We start from the raw sequence: 27753 nt of genomic DNA, 5'->3' as shown, positions 1-27753 counted from the left end.
GAACCGGCGCATGAAAAATGCAAGTGTGAAAGGGGCCTAACTCCTAAAATATGGAGCCCAAAACAAATCCTAAATTCCAGGTCTTACAAGGGATTCATGGAGGAGTTATATTAGGATCCTAAAGCTTCTGTAGCTTGTGCAGCTGCTGCATGACATTGAGCGCTGCTCCCCGGGTTTATATACAGGGATATAGTGACAGCGGGGTGATGCATTACTAGACATATATCAGGGGCCTGCGCTGTACATACACAATGATATATGACGGCGGAGGCCCTCGTGTAGTCACTTTACAGATGATTAAACATAGGTTGGGGATTTATATGGGTGATGTATATTGGCGTCCTGTCCTGGGGTAATGGTGTGATAGCGTGCGGCGATGTCATTACACTGACATAATATAATACCGCACATAGTGCCGTGTGTACTGTGTGTATAATGTGGGTCTTTATACAGATGTAGCTCACCTACAGGAGGGTAACCATGATACGTGTCTTATACCTTGCCATGTGACCACCACCAATATGTCTGCCATTATAGCTTCTGCGATACACTGCGCTCCTATATATATATATATACACACCTCTCATTTACACTGTGTACACCTCTAGCTTGTCCCTGATATGGATATATACACTCACCGGCCACTTTATTAGGTGCACCATGCTAGTAACGGGTTGGGCCCCCTTTTGCCTTCAGAACTGCCTCAATTCTTCGTGGCATAGATACAACAAGGTGCTGAAAGCTCCTCAGAGATTTTGCTCCATATTGACATGATGACATCACACAGTTGCCGCAGATTTGTCGGCTGCACATCCATGATGCGAATCTCCCGTTCCACCACATCCCAAAGATGCTCTATTGGATTGAGATCTGGTGACTGTGGAGGCCATTTGTGTCCAGTGACCTCATTGTCATGTTCAAGAAACCAGTCTGAGATGATTCCAGCTTTATGACATGGCGCATTATCCTGCTGAAAGTAGCCATCAGATGTTACAGGGTACATTGTGCTCATAAAGGGATGGACATGGTCAGCAACAATACTCAGGTAGGCTGTGGCGTTGTACCAAGGGGCCCAAAGACACCATGACACCACCACCACCAGCCTGACCCGCTGATACAAGGCAGGATGGATCCATGACACCACCACCACCAGCCTGAGCCGCTGATACAAGGCAGGATGGATCCATGACACCACCACCACCAGCCTGACCCGCTGATACAAGGCAGGATGGATCCATGACACCACCACCACCAGCCTGAGCCGCTGATACAAGGCAGGATGGATCCATGACACCACCACCACCAGCCTGAGCCGCTGATACAAGGCAGGATGGATCCATGACACCACCACCACCAGCCTGACCCGCTGATACAAGGCAGGATGGATCCATGACACCAGCACCACCAGCCTGAGCCGCTGATACAAGGCAGGATGGATCCATGACACCACCACCACCAGCCTGACCCGCTGATACAAGGCAGGATGGATCCATGACACCACCACCACCAGCCTGAGCCGCTGATACAAGGCAGGATGGATCCATGACACCACCACCACCAGCCTGACCCGCTGATACAAGGCAGGATGGATCCATGACACCACCACCACCAGCCTGAGCCGCTGATACAAGGCAGGATGGATCCATGACACCACCACCACCAGCCTGAGCCGCTGATACAAGGCAGGATGGATCCATGACACCACCACCACCAGCCTGAGCCGCTGATACAAGGCAGGATGGATCCATGACACCACCACCACCAGCCTGAGCCGCTGATACAAGGCAGGATGGATCCATGACACCAGCACCACCAGCCTGAGCCGCTGATACAAGGCAGGATGGATCCATGCTTTCATGTTGTTGTACCAAATTCTGACCCTACCATCCGAATGTCGCAGCAGAAATCGAGACTCATCAGACCAGGCAACGTTTTTCCAATCTTCTACTGTCCAATTTCGATGAGCTTGTGCAAATTGTAGCCTCAGTTTCCTGTTCTTAGCTGAAAGGAGTGGCACCCGGTGTGGTCTTCTGCTGCTGTAGCCCATCTGCCTCAAAGTTGGACGTACTGTGCGTTCAGAGATGCTCTTCTGCCTACCTTGGTTGTAACGGGTGGCGATTTGAGTCCCTGTTGCCTTTCTATCAGCTCGAACCAGTCTGCCCATTCTCCTCTGACCTCTGGCATCAACAAGGCATTTCCGCCCACAGAACTGACGCTCACTGGATGTTTTTTCTTTTTCGGACCATTCTCTGTAAACCCTAGAGATGGTTGTGCGTGAAAATCCCAGTAGATCAGCAGTTTCTGAAATACTCAGACCAGCCCTTCTGGCACCAACAACCATGCCACGTTCAAAGGCCACAAATCACCTTTCTTCCCCATACTGATGCTCGGGAGAACTGCAGGAGATTGTCTTGACCATGTCTACATGCCTAAATGCACTGAGTTGCCGCCATGTGATTGGCTGATTAGAAATTTTGTGTTAACGAGCAGTTGGACAGGTGTACCTAATAAAGTGGCCGGTGAGTGTATATATATACACCTCCTTATTACACTGTGTACTCCTCTAGCCTGTCCCTGATATGGATATATATATACACCTCTCTGTGTACACCTCTAGTCTGTCCCTGATATGGATATATATATATACCTCTCTGTGTACTCCTCCAGCTTGTCCCTGATATGGATATATATATACCTCTCTGTGTACTCCTCTAGCTTGTCCCTGATATGGATATATATATACCTCTCTGTGTACACCTCTAGCCTTTCTCTGATATGGATATATATATACACCTCTCTGTGTACACCTCCAGCTTGTCCCTGATATGGATATATATACACCTCTCTGTGTACACCTCTAGCCTTTCTCTGATATGGATATATATATACACCTCTCTGTGTACACCTCTAGCCTGTACTTGAGCCTCACTCTTTTTCTTTGCCCCTTCACAGGACTCCATGTTTTCTCTGGCCCTGAAATGCCTTATAAGTTTATCATCCATCATTCTGCTGGGACTGATCATTGCTTATCATGCGCGGGAGGTGCAGGTAGGTGACCCTAATATATGTCTGCCCCTGTCTGTCACTGTCGTTACTGCTTTATTCTGTTTATTGCGTCTGGTTCTTATTATCGTACTGATACTACAATGTGTAACACCATAGGCCCCCGTAGTGGTGTCACACAGCTACAAAAACCCAAATGTTGTCACCACTAAAATATCATAAACGCTGCTCATGCTGAAAATGCAGCGGCGGGGCTGTTCAGCACAATCACTCTCTGTGACTCGGGGAACGTCATAGACACAGGTTTCGAGCCAAAATTTTCACCCTGTTGCCAAAATCCTCTTATTACCCCCCATATAAAGGAGCCATTGTCTGCTGCTGCTGCTGTGACAGTTGGAAGCTGAGCCGTGATTGGCTGCTGTTCTGCCGCAGGTCATTAATATGAGCTCTGAGCTGTGATTGGTTACTACAGGCAATGAGTATAAGACGCATATGGGTGATGCCACACCCATAAGTCCGTTTTTAAGCTTGCGTTTTCAGTCCGATTAAAAACGTTGTGTGGCATCACCCTAAGTGTGAGGCAAGATGGAATGCGAGAGAGAGAGAGAAAGAGACAGACAGACAAAAAGAGACAGAGACAGACAGAGAGAGACAGAGAGAGTGAGACATAGATACAGAAAGACAGAGAGAGAGAAAGACAGAGATAAAGAAATACAGACAGACAGAGACAGAGAGACAGACAGAGACAGAGAGATAGACTGAGAGAGAGAGAAAGACTGAGAGAGAGAGAGAGAGAGAGAGAAAGACAGACAGAGATACAGAAATACAGAGAGAAACAGAGAAAGACAGAGAGAGAGAAAGACAGACAGAGGCAGACAGAGAGAGACAGACAGAGACAGAGAGATAGACAGAGAGAGAGAAAGACAGAGACAGATAGAGAGAGAAAGACAGACAGACAGAGAGAGAAAGACAGAGACAGATAGAGACAGAGAGAGAGAAAGACAGACAGAGGCAGACAGAGAGAGACAGACAGAGACAGAGAGATAGACAGAGAGAGAGAAAGACAGAGACAGATAGAGAGAGAAAGACAGACAGACAGACAGAGAGAGAAAGACAGAGACAGAGAGAGAGAAAGACAGACAGAGACATATAAAATATTTTTGTAGTAGCAGTTATATACTGTCCTACAGCTGGTGTATAAATAATATTGTGCTGCCTGCATGTCAGGAGAGGACGGATAATATACAATAAACGTGTATATTATAATAAAGTTCATAATAAATTAGTAAAGTTCGATCAACTGTGTTTAATTTTTTACAAGAAATTGAGAATATTCCTGTCTGCTGTATTCCGGATCTAAGGATTTAGGCCAGGGGTGAACAACGTTTATTGGTCTGTGGTCCATAATGTCCTACTGCTTAACTATGAGGAACCGGCTCCCTACATGCACCAACAACCACAGTGCAGCACAAGATAGTGGAGACCCCAGAATGGTCCTATGGTCCTTGTCCCTCACCACCTGTACTTGTCCTATCGTCCTTGTCTCTCACCACCTGTACTTGTCCTATGGTCCTTGTCCCTCACCACCTGTACTTGTCCTATGGTCCTTGTCCCTCACCACCTGTACTTGTCCTATCGTCCTTGTCTCTCACCACCTGTACTTGTCCTATGGTCCTTGTCCCTCACCACCTGTACTTGTCCTATGGTCCTTGTCTCTCACCACCTGTACTTGTCCTATGGTCCTTGTCCCTCACCACCTGTACTTGTCCTATGGTCCTTGTCCCTCACCACCTGTACTTGTCCTATGGTCCTTGTCCCTCACCACCTGTACTTGTCCTATGGTCCTTGTGCCTCACCTCCTGTACTTGTCCTATGGTCCTTGTCCCTCACCACCTGTACTTGTCCTATGGTCCTTGTCCCTCACCACCTGTACTTGTCCTATGGTCCTTGTCCCTCACCACCTGTACTTGTCCTATGGTCCTTGTCCCTCCACCTGTACTTGCCCTATGGTCCTTGTCCCTCACCACCTGTACTTGTCCTATGGTCCTTGTCCCTCACCACCTGTACTTGTCCTATGGTCCTTGTCCCTCACCACCTGTACTTGTCCTATGGTCCTTGTCCCTCCACCTGTACTTGCCCTATGGTCCTTGTCCCTCACCACCTGTACTTGTCCTATGGTCCTTGTCCCTCACCACCTGTACTTGTCCTATGGTCCTTGTCCCTCACCACCTGTACTTGTCCTATGGTCCTTGTCCCTCACCACCTGTACTTGTCCTATGGTCCTTGTCCCTCACCACCTGTACTTGTCCTATGGTCCTTGTGCCTCACCACCTGTACTTGTCCTATGGTCCTTGTGCCTCACCACCTGTACTTGTCCTATGGTCCTTGTGCCTCACCACCTGTACTTGTCCTATGGTCCTTGTTCCTCACCACCTGTACTTGTCCTATGGTCCTTGTTCCTCACCACCTGTACTTGTCCTATGGTCCTTGTGCCTCACCACCTGTACTTGTCCTATGGTCCTTGTTCCTCACCACCTGTACTTGTCCTATGGTCCTTGTTCCTCACCACCTGTACTTGTCCTATGGTCCTTGTGCCTCACCACCTGTACTTGCCCTATGGTCATTGTGCCTCACCACCTGTACTTGTCCTATGGTCCTTGTTCCTCACCACCTGTACTTGTCCTATGGTCCTTGTGCCTCACCACCTGTACTTGCCCTATGGTCATTGTGCCTCACCACCTGTACTTGTCCTTTGGTCCTTGTTCCTCACCACCTGTACTTGTCCTATGGTTCTTGTGCCTCACCACCTGTACTTGTCCTATGGTCCTTGTTCCTCACCACCTGTACTTGTCCTATGGTCCTTGTTCCTCACCACCTGTACTTGTCCTATGGTCCTTGTTCCTCACCACCTGTACTTGCCCTATGGTCATTGTGCCTCACCACCTGTACTTGTCCTATGGTCCTTGTGCCTCACCACCTGTACTTGTCCTATCGTCCTTGTGCCTCACCACCTGTACTTGTCCTATCGTCCTTGTGCCTCACCACCTGTACTTGTCCTATGGTCCTTGTCCCTCACCACCTGTACTTGTCCTATGGTCCTTGTCCCTCACCACCTGTACTTGCCCTATGGTCCTTGTCCCTCACCACCTGTACTTGTCCTATGGTCCTTGTCCCTCCACCTGTACTTGCCCTATGGTCCTTGTCCCTCACCACCTGTACTTGTCCTATGGTCCTTGTCCCTCACCACCTGTTCTTGTCCTTTGGTCCTTGTTCCTCACCACCTGTACTTGTCCTATGGTCCTTGTTCCTCACCACCTGTACTTGTCCTATGGTCCTTGTGCCTCACCACCTGTACTTGCCCTATGGTCATTGTGCCTCACCACCTGTACTTGTCCTATGGTCCTTGTGCCTCACCACCTGTACTTGTCCTATGGTCCTTGTGCCTCACCACCTGTACTTGTCCTATGGTCCTTGTGCCTCACCTCCTGTACTTGTCCTATGGTCCTTGTCCCTCACCACCTGTACTTGTCCTATGGTCCTTGTCCCTCATCACCTGTACTTGTCCTATGGTCCTTGTCCCTCACCACCTGTTCTTGTCCTTTGGTCCTTGTTCCTCACCACCTGTACTTGTCCTTTGGTCCTTGTTCCTCACCACCTGTACTTGTCCTATGGTCCTTGTCACTCACCACCTGTACTTGTCCTATGGTCCTTGTCCCTCCACCTGTACTTGTCCTATGGTCCTTGTGCCTCACCACCTGTTCTTGTCCTATGGTCCTTGTTCCTCACCACCTGTACTTGTCCTATGGTCCTTGTCCCTCACCACCTGTACTTGTCCTATGGTCCTTGTGCCTCACCACCTGTACTTGTCCTATGGTCCTTGTCCCTCACCACCTGTACTTGTCCTATGGTCCTTGTCCCTCTCCACCTGTACTTGTCCTATGGTCCTTGTCCCTCACCACCTGTACTTGTCCTATGGTCCTTGTCCCTCTCCACCTGTACTTGTCCTATGGTCCTTGTCCCTCTCCACCTGTACTTACCCTACCATACTGTCCTTGTCCCTCAGCGTTAGTACCGCTCTGTACCTCTAGCTGTCCCATATCTCCTGGCTTTCCACAACTGCAGCATTCCCATAATAGTTACTTCTCTGTAAGGTTTCTGTGCTTTGCTTTCCATCATTCCCGAAACTTGTACAATTATTCCCACTTTTCAACACCTGACATTTTCCTAAAAATATTCAACCCCAGCAGCGTGGAGCTATCCTGTAATCCCTACCCTTTACACATAATACTAGTGCTATAATCCCTATATGTGTCCCGTAATCACCTGTTCTCAAAATACTATCAATCCCATAATGCCTCCCCTGTAGCTCTCTTATAATCCCCCCTTGACTGCCTGCAAGTACTCCATATAGGTAGGTGGTCCCTCCCTACTCAGTCATTACTCTGTGCCCCACACATGTGCCCTCTGGACGGCAGCGCCACCTCACATTGTATGCCCTCTATGCATGGGCAGGTGCCGGTCACGTGGTGGATGAACACATCGAGGAGCCTATGAATAATCACACACAGCTGTGCACTGCGATATATATAGCAGGACATTGTCTGACTGCTGCCAACCCGCTACTCCTTCCCGGCCCAACCTCCCATGTGCAGAGCAAGGATGGCTGTCAAATGCAGCTAGCCGCTATAACCTGGGGATCTCCTGTATATAATGATATATGTACAGCTGGTATAACCTGGGGATCTCCTGTATATAATGATATATGTACAGCTGGTATAACCTGGGGATCTCCTGTATATAATGATATATGTACAGCTGGTATAACCTGGGGATCTCCTGTATATAATGATATATGTACAGCTGGTATAACCTCGGGATCTCCTGTATATAATGATATATGTACAGCCGCTATAACCTGGGGATCTCCTGTATATAATGATATATGTACAGCCGCTATAACCTGGGGATCTCCTGTATATAATGATATATGTACAGCCGGTATAACCTGGGGATCTCCTGTATATAATGATATATGTACAGCCGGTATAACCTGGGGATCTCCTGTATATAATGATATATGTACAGCCAGTATAACCTGGGGATCTCCTGTATATAATGATATGTGTACAGCTGGTATAACCTGGGGATCTCCTGTATATAATGATATATGTACAGCCGGTATAACCTGGGGATCTCCTGTATATAATGATATATGTACAGCCGGTATAACCTGGGGATCTCCTGTATATAATGATATATGTACAGCCGGTATAACCTGGGGATCTCCTGTATATAATGATATATGTACAGCTGGTATAACCTGGGGATCTCCTGTATATAATGATATATGTACAGCTGGTATAACCTGGGGATCTCCTGTATATAATGATATATGTACAGCTGGTATAACCTGGAGATCTCCTGTATATAATGATATATGTACAGCCGCTATAACCTGGGGATCTCCTGTATATAATGATATATGTACAGCTGGTATAACCTGGGGATCTCCTGTATATAATGATATATGTACAGCCGGTATAACCTGGAGATCTCCTGTATATAATGATATATGTACAGCCGCTATAACCTGGGGATCTCCTGTATATAATGATATATGTACAGCTGGTATAACCTGGGGATCTCCTGTATATAATGATATATGTACAGCTGGTATAACCTGGGGATCTCCTGTATATAATGATATATGTACAGCTGGTATAACCTGGGGATCTCCTGTATATAATGATATATGTACAGCCGGTATAACCTGGGGATCTCCTGTATATAATGATATATGTACAGCCGGTATAACCTGGGGATCTCCTGTATATAATGATACATGTACAGCCGGTATAACCTGGGGATCTCCTGTATATAATGATATATGTACAGCTGGTGTAACCTGGGGATCCCCTGTATATAATGATATATGTACAGCCGGTATAACCTGGGGATCTCCTGTATATAATGATATATGTACAGCTGGTATAACCTGGGGATCTCCTGTATATAATGATATATGTACAGCCGGTATAACCTGGGGATCTCCTGTATATTATGTACAGCCGGTATAACCTGGGGATCCCCTGTATATAGTGATATATATACAGCCGGTATAACCTGGGGATCTCCTGTATATAGTGATATATGTACAGCCGGTATAACCTGGGGATCTCCTGTATATAATGTGCAGCCGGTATAACCTGGGGATCTCCTGTATATAATGATATATGTACAGCTGGTATAACCTGGGTATCTCCTGTATATAATGATATATGTACAGCCGGTTTAACCTGGGGATCTCCTGTATATAATGATATATGTACAGCCGGTATAACCTGGGGATCTCCTGTATATAATGATATATGTACAGCTGGTATAACCTGGGGATCTCCTGTATATAATGATATATGTACAGCCGGTATAACCTGGGGATCTCCTGTATATAATGATATATGTACAGCTGGTGTAACCTGGGGATCTCCTGTATATAATGATATATGTACAGCTGGTATAACCTGGGGATCTCCTGTATATAATGATATATGTACAGCCGGTATAACCTGGGGATCTCCTGTATATAATGATATATGTACAGCCGGTATAACCTGGGGATCTCCTGTATATAATGATATATGTACAGCCGGTATAACCTGGGGATCTCCTGTATATAATGATATATGTATAGCTGGTATAACCTGGGGATCTCCTGTATATAATGATATATGTACAGCTGGTATAACCTGGGGATCTCCTGTATATAATGATATATGTACAGCTGGTATAACCTGGGGATCTCCTGTATATAATGTACAGCCGGTATAACCTGGGGATCTCCTGTATATAATGATATATGTACAGCCGGTATAACCTGGGGATCTCCTGTATATAATGATATATGTACAGCCGGTATAACCTGGGGATCTCCTGTATATAATGTGCAGCCGGTATAACCTGGGGATCTCCTGTATATAATGATATATGTACAGCCGGTATAACCTGGGGATCTCCTGTATATAATGATATATGTACAGCCGGTATAACCTGGGGATCTCCTGTATATAATGATATATGTACAGCCGGTATAACCTGGGGATCTCCTGTATATAATGATATATGTACAGCCGGTATAACCTGGGGATCTCCTGTATATAGTGATATATGTACAGCTGGTATAACCTGGGGATCTCCTGTATATAATGATATATGTACAGCTGGTATAACCTGGGGATCTCCTGTATATAATGATATATGTACAGCTGGTATAACCTGGGGATCTCCTGTATATAATGATATATGTACAGCCGGTATAACCTGGGTATCCTCTATATATAATGATACATGTACAGCCTGTATAAGTCATGCATCTCCTGTATATAGTGATATTTGTACAGCCGGTATAACCTGGGGATCTCCTGTATATAATGATATATGTACAGCTGGTATAACCTGGGGATCTCCTGTATATAATGATATATGTACAGCCGGTATAACCTGGGGATCTCCTGTATATAATGATATATGTGCAGCTGGTATAACCTGGGGGTCTCCTGTATATAATGATATATGTACAGCCGGTATAACCTGGGGATCTCCTGTATATAATGATATATGTAGAGCTGGTATAACCTGGGGATCTCCTGTATATAATGATATATGTACAGCTGGTATAACCTGGGGATCTCCTGTATATAATGATATATGTACAGCCGGTATAACCTGGGGATCTCCTGTATATAATGATATATGTACAGCTGGTATAACCTGGGGATCTCCTGTATATAATGATATATGTACAGCTGGTATAACCTGGGGATCTTCTGTATATAATGATATATGTACAGCCGGTATAACCTGGGGATCTCCTGTATATAGTGATATATGTACAGCCGGTATAACCTGGAGATCTCCTGTATATAATGATATATGTACAGCCGGTATAACCTGGGGATCTCCTGTATATAATGATATATGTACAGCCGGTATAACCTGGGGATCTCCTGTATATAATGATATATGTACAGGAGCTATAACCTGGGGATCTCCTGTATATAATGATATATGTACAGCCGGTATAACCTGGGGATCTCCTGTATATAATGATATATGTACAGCCGGTATAACCTGGGGATCTCCTGTATATAATGATATATGTACAGCCGGTATAACCTGGGGATCTCCTGTATATAATGATATATGTACAGCCGGTATAACCTGGGGATCTCCTGTATATAATGATATATGTACAGCTGGTATAACCTGGGGATCTCCTGTATATAATGATATATGTACAGCTGGTATAACCTGGGGATCTCCTGTATATAATGATATATGTACAGCCGGTATAACCTGGGGATCTCCTGTATATAATGATATATGTACAGCCGGTATAACCTGGGGATCTCCTGTATATAATGATATATGTACAGCCGGTATAACCTGGGGATCTCCTGTATATAATGATATATGTACAGCCGGTATAACCTGGGGATCTCCTGTATATAATGATATATGTACAGCTGGTATAACCTGGAGATCTCCTGTATATAATGATATATGCACAGCCGGTATAACCTGGGGATCTTCTGTATATAGTGATATATGTACAGCTGGTATAACCTGGAGATCTCCTGTATATAATGATATATGTACAGCCGGTATAACCTGGGGATCTCCTGTATATAATGATATATGTACAGCCGGTATAACCTGGGGATCTCCTGTATATAATGATATATGTACAGCCGGTATAACCTGGGGATCTCCTGTATATAATGATATATGTACAGCTGGTATAACCTGGAGATCTCCTGTATATAATGATATATGCACAGCCGGTATAACCTGGGGATCTTCTGTATATAGTGATATATGTACAGCTGGTATAACCTGGAGATCTCCTGTATATAATGATATATGTACAGCCGGTATAACCTGGGGATCTCCTGTATATAATGATATATGTACAGCTGGTATAACCTGGGGATCTCCTGTATATAATGATATATGTACAGCTGGTATAACCTGGGGATCTCCTGTATATAATGGTATATGTACAGCCGGTATAACCTGGGGATCTCCTGTATATAATGATATATGTACAGCTGGTATAACCTGGGGATCTCCTGTATATAATGATATATGTACAGCCGGTATAACCTGGGGATCTCCTGTATATAATGATATATGTACAGCTGGTATAACCTGGGGATCTCCTGTATATAGTGATATATGTACAGCCGGTATAACCTGGGGATCTCCTGTATATAATGATATATGTACAGCTGGTGTAACCTGGGGATCTCCTGTATATAATGATATATGTACAGCCGGTATAACCTGGGGATCTCCTGTATATAATGATATATGTACAGCTGGTATAACCTGGGGATCTCCTGTATATAATGATATATGTACAGCCGGTATTACCTGGGGATCTCCTGTATATAATGATATATATAATTGGAGCATGCTGGTATAACCTGGGTATGTTTTCTACCATTAGCTTTCTTATGTGATGAGCTCCTGACAAGGTCACATGAAGACGGTTACACTGAGTGTTATGCACGGAGTTCTTTGCGCTGACTGTAGATATGAGCCAAGATCTTTCATTAGACAACTTTCCTCTTTTGATAGGAACAGGATGGGTACAGGACGTTTGGCAAGAAGGTGCAGTACACTGAGAACTGGCAAATGCCACCTTGTAAAATATTATGCCCGTAATGAGGTCCCAGGGTGCATGCAAACAGGGAGGGGGCTGGGCTCTGGCTCAGGGGGTCTCTGGGGTCCTATGATTCAGGACATTCAGGTATTAGATGTGGAGGGGATAACCTCATGTAAACAGACTGCGGGCAAGTGATGTACCAAACAGGGAGTACAGCGTCTAATCCCAGCACAACACGTCAGGAATATTCTATGTTTGGATCAACCAAGGGGATTTCTAGTCCCCGAGCAATGAACAGGAACATGCTCCAGACACCGCGGTCATCATACCGAATAGTAACACATCATCTGTACTCACTGCCAGCTAAATATCACACCGCACAACACTGCTCTCTAGTGAGGGATAGGCTGTATTCTCAGTGATGGCAGCGCTGCTCTCTAGTGATGGATAGGCTGTATTCTCAGTGATGGCTCCGCTGCTCTCTAGTGATGGATAGGCTGTATTCTCAGTGACGGCACCGCTGCTCTCTAGTGATGGATAGGCTGCATTCTCAGTGATGGCACTGCTGCTCTCTAGTGATGGATAGGCTGTATTCTCAGTGATGGCAGCGCTGCTCTCTAGTGATGGATAGGCTGTATTCTTAGTGATGGCACCGCTGCTCTCTAGTGATGGATAGGCTGTATTCTCAGTGATGGCACCGCTGCTCTCTAGTGATGGATAGGCTGCATTCTCAGTGATGACACTGCTGCTCTCTAGTGATGGATAGGCTGTATTCTCAGTGATGACACCGCTGCTCTCTAGTGAGGGATAGGCTGTATTCTCAGTGATGGCACCGCTGCTCTCTAGTGATGGATAGGCTGTATTCTCAGTGATGGCACCGCTGCTCTCTAGTGATGGATAGGCTGTATTCTCAGTGATGGCACCGCTGCTCTCTAGTGATGGATAGGCTGTATTCTCAGTGATGGCACCGCTGCTCTCTAGTGATGGATAGGCTGTAGACTCAGTGATGGCACCGCTGCTCTCTAGTGATGGATAGGCTGTATTCTCAGTGATGGCGCCGCTGCTCTCTAGTGATGGATAGGCTGTATTCTCAGTGATGGCACCGCTGCTCTCTAGTGATGGATAGGCTGTATTCTCAGTGATGGCACCGCTGCTCTCTAGTGATGGATAGGCTGCATTCTCAGTGATGGCACCGGTGCTCTCTAGTGATGGATAGGCTGTATTCTCAGTGATGGCACCGCTGCTCTCTAGTGATGGATAGGCTGTATTCTCAGTGATGACACCGCTGCTCTCTAGTGATGGATAGGCTGTATTCTCAGTGATGACACCGCTGCTCTCTAGTGATGGATAGGCTGTATTCTCAGTGATGGCGCCGCTGCTCTGTAGTGATGGATAGGCTGTATTCTCAGTGATGGCACCGCTGCTCTCTAGTGATGGATAGGCTGTATTCTCAGTGATCCCACCGCTGCTCTCTAGTGATGGATAGGCTGTATTCTCAGTGATGGCACCGCTGCTCTCTAGTGATGGATAGGCTGTATTCTCAGTGATGACACCGCTGCTCTCTAGTGATGGATAGGCTGTATTCTCAGTGATGGCATTGCTGCTCTCTAGTGATGGATAGGCTGTATTCTCAGTGATGGCACAGCTGCTCTCTAGTGATGGATAGGCTGTATTCTCAGTGATGGCTCCGCTGCTCTCTAGTGATGGATAGGCTGTATTCTCAGTGATGTCACCGCTGCTCTATAGTGATGGATAGGCTGTATTCTCAGTGATGGCACAGCTGCTCTCTAGTGATGGATAGGCTGTATTCTCAGTGATGACACCGCTGCTCTCTAGTGATGGATAGGCTGTATTCTCAGTGATGACACCGCTGCTCTCTAGTGATGGATAGGCTGTATTCTCAGTGATGACACCGCTGCTCTCTAGTGATGGATAGGCTGTATTCTCAGTGATGTCACCGCTGCTCTCTAGTGATGGATAGGCTGTATTCTCAGTGATGGCACCGCTGCTCCCTAGTGATGGATAGGCTGTATTCTCAGTGATGGCACCGCTGCTCTCTAGTGATGGATAGGCTGTATTCTCAGTGATGGCACCGCTGCTCTCTAGTGATGGATAGGCTGTATTCTCAGTGATGGCGCCGCTGCTCTCTAGTGATGGATAGGCTGTATTCTCAGTGATGACACCGCTGCTCTCTAGTGATGGATAGGCTGTATTCTCAGTGATGACACCGCTGCTCTCTAGTGATGGATAGGCTGTATTCTCAGTGATGGCACCGCTGCTCTCTAGTGATGGATAGGCTATATTCTCAGTGATGGCACCGCTGCTCTCTAGTGATGGATAGGCTGTATTCTCAGTGACGGCACCGCTGCTCTCTAGTGATGGATAGGCTGTATTCTCAGTGATGGCACCGCTGCTATCTAGTGATGGATAGGCTGTATTCTCAGTGATGGCTCCGCTGCTCTCTAGTGATGGATAGGCTGTATTCTCAGTGATGTCACCGCTGCTCTATAGTGATGGATAGGCTGTATTCTCAGTGATGTCACCGCTGCTCTATAGTGATGGATAGGCTGTATTCTCAGTGATGTATCCGCTGCTCTCTAGTGATGGATAGGCTGCATTCTCAGTGATGTCACCGCTGCTCTCTAGTGATGGATAGGCTGTATTCTCAGTGATGGCGCCGCTGCTCTATAGTGATGGATAGGCTGTATTCTCAGTGATGTCACCGCTGCTCTCTAGTGATGGGTAGGCTGTATTCTCAGTGATGTCACCGCTGCTCTCTAGTGATGGATAGGCTGTATTCTCAGTGATGGCACCGCTGCTCTATAGTGATGGATAGGCTGTATTCTCAGTGATGGCACCGCTGCTCTCTAGTGACGGATAGGCTGTATTCTCAGTGATGGCACCGCTGCTCTCTAGTGATGGATAGGCTGTATTCTCAGTGATGTCACCGCTGCTCTCTAGTGATGGATAGGCTGTATTCTCAGTGATGTCACCGCTGCTCTCTAGTGATGGATAGGCTGTATTCTCAGTGATGGCACCGCTGCTCTCTAGTGATGGATAGGCTGTATTCTCAGTGATGTCACCGCTGCTCTCTAGTGATGGATAGGCTGTATTCTCAGTGATGGCACCGCTGTTCTCTAGTGATGGATAGGCTGTACTCTCAGTGATGGCGCCGCTGCTCTCTAGTGATAGGCTGTATTCTCAGTGATGTCACCGCTGCTCTCTAGTGATGGATAGGCTGTATTCTCAGTGATGGCATCGCTGCTCTCTAGTGATGGATAGGCTGTATTCTCAGTGATGGCGCCGCTGCTCTCTAGTGATGGATAGGCTGTATTCTCAGTGATGGCTCCGCTGCTCTCTAGTGATGGATAGGCTGTATTCTCAGTGATGGCACCGCTGCTCTCTAGTGATCGATAGGCTGTATTCTCAGTGATGGCACCGCTGCTCTCTAGTGATGGATAGGCTGTATTCTCAGTGATGGCACCGCTGCTCTCTAGTGATGGATAGGCTGTATTCTCAGTGATGGCACCGCTGTTCTCTAGTGATGGATAGGCTGTATTCTCAGTGATGACACCGCTGCTCTCTAGTGATAGATAGGCTGTATTCTCAGTGATGGCACCGCTGCTCTCTAGTGATGGATAGGCTGTATTCTCAGTGATGGCACCGCTGCTCTCTAGTGATGGATAGGCTGTATTCTCAGTGATGGCACCGCTGCTCTCTAGTGATGGATAAGCTGTATTCTCAGTGATGACACCGCTGCTCTCTAGTGATGGATAAGCTGTATTCTCAGTGATGGCACCGCTGCTCTCTAGTGATGGATAGGCTGTATTCTCAGTGATGGCACCGCTGCTCTCTAGTGAATGAATATGTTTTGTTTAGATGATACTTTGTTACATATAAAACCTACATGATACAGAAGCTTTTCCCTCTATTGTCCTCACACAAGATGTTTCAGCAGCCGTCGACAGGACATTGCGCAGGATTAACAACAGAAAATCTCTAAATTCTCTTTGATCTCTTAGGTCGGTGAAACCTCATAACGGCGTCTCTCCCTGTGATCCGTGCCTTTCCAGCTGTTCCTGTATCAATCACATTTGCGGGTGAGAGGTGTTTGCAAATCTGTTCTCTTTCATTTTTACAAAACAGAGCAGGCGTAGGCCGCTCGGCGCTCGCCCACGATCCCGCACAATGTCGCCGTTATGTAAAAGGCTTTCTAACAAATACCTCTGTCTAATTCTAGTATGAGATTGTTCTGTCACAGCCCGGAGTATAAAGCGAGCCTGCCGAGATCACACTCCTGCGAGTGTACAGCCGGAGGGGGCAGGATTTCCCGGGCCCCCCCCCCCTGTATAATACAGTGTAGGTGTGCACATTAAAAAAGCCAAATTATCCACTTGATGAACGTGTGGAAGAGGCTCTGCTCTGTGTCACACTGTAACCCTTCATACACAAGCCCCAGGATTCTGGAGAGCTCAGCTCCTCGTGAAGGAGATCTATCCGCAGGATGAGGTGATGACTCCGATTCAATCTCCTTGTGCGGATTAGTGACAAATACATTGTATCCATCTGCAGACTCTGGAAGATGTGTAAAGGGCGGCTGTACTACATCACAGCCATATGGTCTCTTAAAGGGAACCTGTCAGTAGGTGAGACCATACAGACTGCAACCAGTGTTAGGTACTGACCCTGGAGAGATGTGTAATCAGACCTTTGTGTATGATCTTAGTAGCAGCAGGACTGTGATATATGGATTTATATTTAAGGATTGTACTGGGGACATAACCTCACACTGCTGTGCTCTATGCTCCCTAAAGCCAGGGTTCTGTATTGTCCCTGGAGAGATGTGTAATGAGACCTTTGTGCATGATCTTAGTAGCAGCAGGACTGTGATATATGGATTTATATTTAAGGATTGTACTGGGGACATAACCTCACACTGCTGTGCTCTATGCTCCCTAAAGCCAGGGTTCTGTATTGTCCCTGGAGAGATGTGTAATGAGACCTTTGTGCATGATCTTAGTAGCAGCAGGACTGTGATATATGGATTTATATTTAAGGATTGTACTGGGGACATAACCTCACTCTGCTGTGCTCTATGCTCCCTGACGCCAGGGTTCTGTATTGACCCTGGAGAGATGTGTAATGAGACCTTTGTGCATGATCTTAGTAGCAGCAGGACTGTGATATATGGATTTATATTTAAGGATTGTACTGGGGACATAACCTCACACTGCTGTGCTCTATGCTCCCTAAAGCCAGGGTTCTGTATTGTCCCTGGAGAGATGTGTAATGAGACCTTTGTGCATGATCTTAGTAGCAGCAGGACTGTGATATATGGATTTATATTTAAGGATTGTACTGGGGACATAACCTCCCCCTGCTGTGCTCTATGCTCCCTAAAGCCAGGGTTCTGTATTGTCCCTGGAGAGATGTGTAATGAGACCTTTGTGTATGATCTTAGTAGCAGCAGGACTGTGATATATGGATTTATTTTCCAGGATGGTACTGGGGACATAACCTCACACTGCTGTGCTCTTTACAGTCAGTATTAGGTATTAAACAGATTTCTCTATATTGTTAGTAGCAACAGGACTGTGAAGAATGCATATTTATACCCCATGATTATAGCAGAGCACCTGTGCCTTACACTGCTGTGCTCTGTGCTCTCTGCAGCCATTGTTAGGCATTGCTCCTGGAGAGATGTGTAATTATACCTCTGCCGGGTGGAATTTGGGGGGCTCTTTTTTTGTCTGGTTCAAATGCATTAAAAAAAATAAACACCACATACTCACCTGTCCCTGTTCCGCAGCAGCTCTCATCTTTCTCTGCCCTGTGATGCTGGCAGATGTGATGACATCATCAGATGGCGCCTGCTGCCCACCAGCTGCAGCAGGGGAGCAGTGATGATTGAGGAAGCTGATAGCTCTCGCCACCATCCTGTTATTCAACTCAACGGAACACAGATGGACGACAAGCGACAGGGTCAGCTGCGTAAGCAGCGGGGGGCAGTGCTCAGCAGGGGACTGGGCTAAAATGCGTTGGGGTCCACTAGTGCTGTCATCGGCACACAGTCTGACCCTGTATCTTTGTGTATGTAGCAGCAGGACTGTGATATAAGGATTCCTATTCTAGACATGTAGCTTCTCTGACAGAGGGGAGGGGGGTGTCCTCACACTGCTGAGCTCTTAGCTCTATTCATTATGATACACTGACTCTGGCTTCTGGTTGAATATTACAGCATAGGAAAGCGACTACAGATCAGTATAATGCAGGGTTAAGAGCACAGCCGTGGGATTTCCAACTACACTATGACCACTCGAGGCAGATAATTCCCCAGATATTTCATATAAATGTCTTCCAAATGGATAGAACTAATGCATCAAGTGATGTCACACTGGTGAAAAAAAGTGATGTCACAATAGCAAAGTAACCTTGTGATGTCATATAAGGGCGATAACGTTACATTGTAGAAATAATGCACCCAATGATGTAACACTAGTGATGTCATAGTAGACGGATAATGCACCTTGTGATGTCATAGCAGTGATGGTAGTGGGATAATGGACCCTGTGATGTCACACTAGTGATGTCATAGAAGACGGATAATGCACCCAATGATGTAACACTAGTGATGTCATAGTAGACGCATAATGGACCCTGTGATGTCATAGCAGTGAGGGTAGTGGGATAATGGACCCTGTGATGTCATAGCAGTGATGGTAGTGGGATAATGGACCCTGTGATGTCATAGCAGTGATGGTAGTGGGATAATGGACCCTGTGATGTCATAGCAGTGATGGTAGTGGGGTAATGGACCCTGTGATGTCATAGCAGTGATGGTAGTGGGATAATGGACCCTGTGATGTCATAGCAGTGATGGTAGTGGGATAATGGACCCTGTGATGTACACCTGATACCTGATGACACTGTGTTTGTCCCGGTAGCAGATCTTGTTGATCCTCACCTCACTGCTCGGTGTGTTCCTTTGCCTCTGGATATTAGAGGCTCCGTGCAGTAAGGATGAGGACACCAGGATCTGGCAGTAATACATTGTGTGAGATGGCAGAGGAGTAAGAGGCCCGGGAGGACACATTAAATTAAAAGTTACAATTCAATAAACTGAGGTTACAGCAAAACACAGACACGAGGAATGTTCTAGATCCTGGGGGGTTTACTGGGAACACAGGAGATACCCGCAGGATGCCGAATATTCATTATTAACATATAGAAGGAATTATACAATGACGATACTCACATACATGGGGGGCATAATTGTACAAAACACTCTAATGGGGTGACTAGGCACAGAAAACCAGACAAGCAGTGAGTCCTAATTCTGAACCCACCAATCTCGCCCTACCTGCTTACTGAAAAAACCCTAGATGTGGCCAGCAACTGGTCGACGATCCCTCCCTGCGCCTAAGTGCAAAACACAGAGACAAAAACACAACAGTGCAAACCGATAAGAATAGTCACCAGAGCCAGGTCACAACAAGAGAGCAAATGCAGTACAAAATCACAAGGCAATAGAATAGTCTGAACAAGAGCCAAAGGTCAGGATACCAGAAAAATAATAATCAGAGTAACAAGTATGAAGTCAACTAGGTGTGCTGTATAGCCAGCAACATAGGAAGAGTGGGCATCAATCGTATGTGATCTCAGAGCCCCATCCCCAATAGTGATTAGGCTGGAAAACACATGGGAACAGGTGAGTATTGTAATAAGCTGTCAATCACAACAGGTTAACTATAGAGGAACCAAATCTAATTCTGCAAGAAAGAGGTAGGTGTGGTGCTAAACAAGAAAACGTAATGGCATAGCCAGCTAAACCCGTGTTCACACTGCAGATCAGAAAGGCACAAAGTGCAACCAGCGCTGCCTCATACCAAGGACAGAGGAAGGAACTGGCACATATGTTACAAAAGCAAAGGGGGCAGTATTATAGTAGTTATATTCTTGTATTGCTCCTTTTTATGAAATCTTGGATCCGCGTCTTGGAGCCGGATGTGAGTAGATTATAAGAAGAGTGGCTGTTTTCCGGGCTGATATTGATTGTACAGCTCCCTCTCAGGACACCCGCTGTTGGCTTTAATTAAGTAAAATTCTTTGCTGCGCTCAGGTTTTCTGTAACTTGTAAACCCAACATGGTGCCGACTACAACAAAACAGTGATGATCGATGTATCACCTGCCAGTTACGGGAAGATGGGATTTTTCTGAAATGAACAAACCCTTAAAACTTAAAATCTTTGTGTCAGCACTCCCAGGGGCAGCATACTGGGGGTCATTTACTAAGGGCCCGATTCGCGTTTTCCCGACGTGCTACCCTAATATTTCCGTTTTGAGACGATTTGCCCCGGGTTTTTGGCGCACGCGAGCGGATTGTGGCGCATCGGCGCCGGCATGCATGCAACGGAAATCGGGGGGCGTGGCCGAACTAAAACCCGACGGATTCCGAGAAACCGCCACATTTTTTTAAAAAAAGTGTTGCGGGACATGCACTTAACTGCACCAAGTATAGGATCGTGAACTCCGGCAGACCTCAGGGAACTTCAACGCAGCAGCGACATCTGGTGGACGTCGGAGAAACTGCCTTAGTGAATCGCCGGAAGACCCGAATCCTCCGCAGAGAACGCACCGCTGGATCGCGGATGGACCGGGTAAGTAAATCTGCACCTATGTGTTGCAGAGAAAGCATTAATGTTCATTGTGGCTGCCAATTTTTGTGTCTTGCTAGTAGTGGACATCATCACGTCATCAGGTGTAGGGCTGACTGCTGAAGTGAGGAGCTGACGGCTCCCTGCCTCACCATTAAACTTTATATATGATAAAAGTTGAAAATGCAACATATGGCACTTTCTGCCTAAATTGGGAAGGATGGGAAAGTCTTTATAGTGGCATCCAAGAATATCAACTCCCAGGTTCTACAGTGTTAGGACCTCACCACTGGACCCGTGTTGATTTGGAAATAATTAGATTTACCGAGCAAATAAGTCTCTATATGGCAGGTTCCATGAACTATACGTGTGATTTGTACTTTACTCTTGTGGGGTGGAATTATTTGGCCAGTGCAGGGAGGATGCCGGATACCACAGAAGTGGTTAACAGAAGGATGAAAGCGGATGGAAAAGAACCATCTGCGGGGAGACATGTAGCGGCCAATGTCCAGACGTTAATTAGACCTGTACCAGAACAAGCCGCCGTCATCCGGCTGCCAATAAACCTGCTCTCCGCTCTGTCCCCGCCGGCCGCTCCTCATCGTTACCCCATTATTCCTGCCCCATCCATGCAGACGCGTTACGAGATGCACCATAGAGATAATTCAGCACAATTTATATCATCTTCTTTTTCTTTCTTTGCTGTAAATGTTGACTAAGCTGGGAGGAGGGTCGTAAATAATCCTGGCCACAGACGCGCTAATTTCTTAAATGGACTGCTCAAAGAGGAAATCTGTATCCGCCAGCTGGGGGCGCCCTGCCAAGAATGGGGTGAGACCAGGGTACCGGAGGGATGAGCCAGGGAATTACACTAAGGCCGGGCTATGGATATGAAGTGCATACCTCCCAACCGTCCCGTTTTGGGCGGGACAGTCCCGTTTTTTAACCCTTGTCCCGCCTGCACGGACTGTTAAGTGAAAGTCCCGGTTTTTTTGCGGTTTCACGGATTTTTCCGTTTTGTCCCGCCCCCCCGAGTCCCGCCCCCGAGTCCCGCCCCCGTCCTGCTCAGGATACAGAGAAGCCAGGGGGCGGGGTACAGCGTCCTCCTCCTCTCCAGCTCCCGGGCTGTCTGCTGCAGAGCCGGCACCTCCCCCCATCCCCTCCCCTGGGAGGCAGAGCCCTCCCTGTCCTCAGGCTGCCACTTGCAGGCACATGGATGGATGGATGGATGGAGCAGTGCAGAGTGTCATGTTCTCTGCACTGCCGCTGCACAGCAGCCCCAGGGGATCATCCTCCGTGCAGGCAGGAACTCTCCAGCTCTGCTACATCAATGGCTCCCTGCCCCCACCTCCTCCTGCTCCTCACTGAAGTTCCTCTGATGAAGCAGAGCCGAGTGTGTGCAGCTGCTGCAGTGTGATAACAGGTACTCTACAGTGACTGCAGGCAGCAGCTAAAGGGTTAAACACTTTCCTCCATAGACCCCCTGCCCCCATCCCTAACCCCCCCAGTGCCCTTCTATTCTGCTTTTATTGTACCATATACTTAATCCCTTAACCCCTTAAGGACACAGGGTTTTTCCTCTCATTTCTCGCTCTCCAACTTCAAAAATCCATAACTTTTTCATGTTTCCGTGTACAGACCTGTGTGAGGGCTTATTTTGTGCGTAACAAATTTTACTTTCCCGTAATGTTATTTATTTTAACATGCCGTGTACTGCGAAGCTGCAAAAAATTCCAAATGTGGAAATTTTTTTTTAAAAAAACCGCACGTGTCACGTTCTTGTGGGCTCAGTTTTTTCGACTTTGACTGTGCACTCAAAATAACACGTCAGCTTTATTCTTTGGTTCGGTGCGATCGCGGTGATACCGGATTTATAGGTTTTATTGTGTTTTAATACATTTTCAAAAATTAAACGAATGTGTGCAAAAAAAAAAAATAAAAAAATTTTGCCATCTTCTGACGCTAATAACTTTTTCATATTTCGGTGCACGGAGCTGGGGGTGGGGTCATTTTTGGCGAAATGAGCCGACGTTTTCATTGCTACCATTTTGAGGTCTGTGCAACATTTTGATCATTTTTAATTTCATTTTTTATGTGATGTAAAAAGGTGTAAAAGTCGCATTTCGGACATTTGGGCGCCATTTCCCGCCTCGGAGGTCACCGCCGCCCGTAACCGTTTTTATATTTTGATAGATCGGGCATTTTGGGACGCGGCGATACCTAATGTGTTTGTGATTTTTACTGTTCATTATGTTTTATATCCGTTCTAGGGAAAGGGAGGTGATTAGAATTTTTAATATTTTATAAATTTTTTTTATTTTTAAAACCTGTTTTTTCTTTTTTTTCCACTATTTCTTAGACCATCTACGGTACATTAACCCTAGATGGTCAGATCGCTCCTACCATATACTGCAATACTTCTGGCTCATTGTAACGAACCTGCAGAAGCCATGTAGCCTCGTGTCAAAAGAAGACCCGAGGCTACCACGGCAAACGATCGCCGCCCCCGATGACGTTCGGGGGCACAGCGATCGTAAAAAAGACTTTGCCGGCGACAATGACCGACTGCGGTTATTAGCGGTGGGGGTTTTCTGCAACATGCAAAACCCCCCACCTTGTATGAAGAGGACTCAGCCCGTGAGCGCTCTTCATATACTCCTTATACTCTCTGCGTCGTAGAGCTACGGCGCAGAGCGTTAAGGGGTTAAAGGGGTTTTCCCACAAATACAAGTTAGGCTCTATCCATAGGACAGGGCTTAACCTGCTGATGTGTGGGGGTTTCAGTGATGTGACCCCCATAGATCATGAAAACGAGGGGTCTGTTGGGGTCCACATAAGGTCCATGTCATCGCTCTATGACAGTAATGGAGCAGAATGGTCATACACGGCCGCCTGCTCCATTACTCTGACGGAACGATTTTTGCGTTTCCATATTTCACTCCCCACTTTCAAAAATCAATAACTTTTTTATTTTTCCATGTACAGAGCTGTGTGCGGCCTGTTTCTGCGTAACAAATTATACTTCCTAGTGACAGTATTAAATATTCCAGGCCCTGTACTGGGAAGCGGGAAGGAAAATATCAAATGTGTTTTTTATGGCTTTCACTGCGCGCTCAATAGGACTCCTCCCCTTTACTGCGCTCCATAGGACCCCTCCCCTTTACTGCGCTCCATAGGACCCCTCCCCTTTACTGCGCTCCATAGGACCCCTCCCCTTTACTGCGCTCCATAGGACCCCTCCCCTTTACTGCGCTCCATAGGACCCCTACCCTTTACTGCGACAACGAGCATGTCTCCCCCCCCTAGACAACAAGCATGTCCCCCCCCTAGACAACGAGGATTTCCCCCCCTAGACAACGAGCATTTCCCCCTGCTAGACAACGAGCATGTCTCCCCCTGACCCCTAGACAACGAGCATGTCCCCCCCCAAGACAACGAGCATGCCCCCCCCTAGACAACGAGCATGTCCCCCCCCCCAGACAACGAGCATTCCCCCCCCCCTAGACAACGAGCATGTCTCCCCCCGACTCCTAGACAACGAGCATGTCCCCCCCCTAGACAACTAGCATTCCCCCCCCCCCCCTAGACAACGAGCATGTCTACCCCTGACCCCTAGACAACGAGCATGTCCTCCCCTGTGGCTGCGTGCCCTTTTTTGTGTGTTTGTGTTATTTTTGTCTTCCAGGACCGTGCCTGCTGTGGACTGCTTCGGATTCGAAGGATTACGTCTATGACCGACATTTCTAACAAATAAAATGGTCAACGAGGGTGTGTCTGCGTCTTTTGTTCAATAAAATTTTCTGAAAACGGTGTGATTATTTATTTTTTTGCGACACTCTTCATAGTTTGCCGTAGTAGTGGTGCCGGCTAGGTGACGGTGCTCATTACTAAGGGCTGGCCTTAGTGTTTGCCTTAATTTTTTTGGCAAATTTACACTAACGCCCATACCATTACCCTGGTACCCACCGCCACCAGGGGTGCCGGGAAGAGCCGGGTACAAACCAGTACCTGACCGTCTATAGATGGTCAGGTGTTGGGGCGGCTGCAGGCTGTTATTGTTGCGCTGGGATAGCCCCCTAACAGTGGCCTATCCCAGCTCAGTAATGGCAGGCTGCTGCTGCTTTTTTGTATCAGGCTGATTTGAACAATAGGGGCACCCCATGCCGTTTTTCCCCCCCATTTTTTTGTAAAAATGGGGGAAACAGCCTGGGAGCCCCCTTTAAAGGGGGGACCCCACGCATATTTTTGTCAAAAATTTGAAGAAAAAACGGCATGGGGTGCCCCTATTTTTCAAATCAGCCTGATACAAAAAAGCAGCAGCAGCCTGCCATTACTGAGCTGGGATAGGCCACTGTTAGGGGGCTATTCCAGCGCAACAATAACAGCCTGCAGCCGCCCCAGCACCTGACCATCTATAGACGGTCAGGTACTGGTTTGTACCCGGCTCTTCCCGGCACCCCTGGTGGCGGTGGGTACCGGGGTAATGGTATGGGCGTTAGTGTGAATTTGCCAAAAAAATTAAGGCAAACACTAAGGCCAGCCCTTAGTAATGAGCACCGTCACCTAGCCGGCACCACCACTACGGCAAACTATGAAGAGTGTCGCAAAAAAATAAATAATCACACCGTTTTCAGAAAATTTTATTGAACAAAAAACGCAGACACACCCTCGTTGACCATTTTATTTGTTAGAACTGTCGGTCATCGATGTAATCCTTCGAATCCGAAGCAGTCCACAGCAGGCACGGTCCTGGAAGACAAAAATAACACAAACACACAAAAAAGGGCACGCAGGGGGGGACAGGCTTGTTGTCTAGGTGGGGGACATGCTCGTTGTCTAGGGGGGGGGACATGCTCGTTGTCTAGGGGGGGACATGGTCGTTGTCTAGGTGGGGGTACATTCTCGTTGTCTAGGTGGGGGTACATGCTCGTTGTCTAGGGGGGGTACATGCTCGTTGTCTAGGGGGGGTACATGCTCGTTGTCTAGGGGGGGGCATGCTCGTTGTCTAGGGGACATGCTCGTTGTCTAGGGGGGGCATGCTTGTTGTCTAGGGGGGGCATGCTTGTTGTCTAGGGGGGGCATGCTCGTTGTCTGGGGGGGGCATGCTCGTTGTCTGGGGGCGGACATGCCCGTTGTCTGGGGGCGGACATGCCCGTTGTCTGGGGGGGACATGCTCGTTGTCTAGGGGGGGACATGCTCGTTGTCTAGGGGGGGACATGCTCGTTGTCTGGGGGGGCATGCTCGTTGTCTAGGGGAGGACATGCTCGTTGTCTAGGAGGGCATGCTCGTTGTCTGGGGGGGGCATGCTCGTTGTCTAGGGGGAGTGGAATATGCCCCCCAATTATATACATAAATATACATTGGTGCCAGTGGATGCGTTGAAGGTATGAGCAGTGGCGTGGCCAGGGGGTGTGGTTAGGGGGCGTGGCTAGGGTGTGGCTTCTGTGGGTAAAAAAATCGCCGCGGCGCGCTTCGCGCGCCGCCATTTTGTCCCTCTTTCTCCTCCACAAAAGTTGGGAGGTATGGAAGTGTATTCGTACAAATTGCATTGTGGCAAATCCTAAATTATATGAAATCTCAGATAAGTACTGATTTTTGTCTCCCATTACAAGCACTAGGTAAATGCTGACTGCTGATCTAATATACAGGGGACTGCAGGGATTGTGAACTAGAGCTAAATTAAAGCTCCTTTTCCCCAAAACATGAACAAAACCTGCAAACATCAGAATTAGCAATTGGAGACTTTGTTTGGCTGAAGTGGGTCGGCCACAGCTTTATCCTCTTCTCTTCATAACACCTTTGTCAGAGCATTTAAGGTAAACCCTGCTGAATTTACAAAATGTACCAGGTACATGAACAAACACAAAACCAATCTCTGTTAAAGGAAACCTACCACTAGAATCAGGGCCGGTTCTAGACAAAGTGGGGCCCTGGGCAAAACTAAAAGTGGGGCCCCAAAATAAAACTATTTTATGACAAGTCACAATCAGCAAGAGGCTCCCTTTAGTATGGTAAAACAAACTGTAATATTGGAGAATTTTATAGGAGATAGATCATAGGGAGATTGATGGGCAGCACGGTGGCTCCGTGATTAGCGCTAGAGCCTTGCTGCGCTGGTCAACTGCAACAATTTTGTATGTTCTCTCTGTGTCTGCGTGGGTTTCCTCCGGGTCCTCCGGTTTCCTCCCACACTCCAAAAAATTACTGGTAGGTTGATTAGACTGTGAGGCCTTTTGGGGAGAGGGACCGATATTTTCTGAAAGCAGACACTTGCCCCATTTTCAAAATTGCATCAAAGATTTTATAGACATAGGCGCAATTTTGATTCAAACTGAAACATTTTATAAAAAATACTTAAAATTTCACTTTGATGGCAAAAAATGTGCTCCAAACAGAAACTATTTCCCTTCACATCTCCTAAATGTAAT

General features: G+C 46.9%; 1 protein-coding gene across 3 annotated transcripts in view; it reads left to right on the top strand.

Moving 5' to 3' along the window:
- Positions 1-27753, top strand: part of KCNN3 (potassium calcium-activated channel subfamily N member 3) — a 126530-nt gene that overhangs the window by 60454 nt on the left and 38323 nt on the right. For 2 of the 3 annotated variants that reach the window (XM_072114530.1, XM_072114531.1), the window contains one exon: positions 2953-3048. In XM_072114530.1, the coding sequence (XP_071970631.1) occupies positions 2953-3048 (96 nt within the window). Of the gene's footprint in view, positions 1-2952; positions 3049-17083; positions 17180-27753 lie in introns of those variants that run through there. The other variant, XM_072114532.1, reaches the window with a different exon arrangement.

This window comes from Engystomops pustulosus, chromosome 7, assembly GCF_040894005.1.
Source record: "Engystomops pustulosus chromosome 7, aEngPut4.maternal, whole genome shotgun sequence".
Classification (NCBI taxonomy): Eukaryota; Metazoa; Chordata; class Amphibia; order Anura; family Leptodactylidae; genus Engystomops; species Engystomops pustulosus.
The sequence above is the reverse complement of the archived record's forward strand: the minus strand, read 5'-3'. Positions and strand labels throughout refer to the sequence as shown.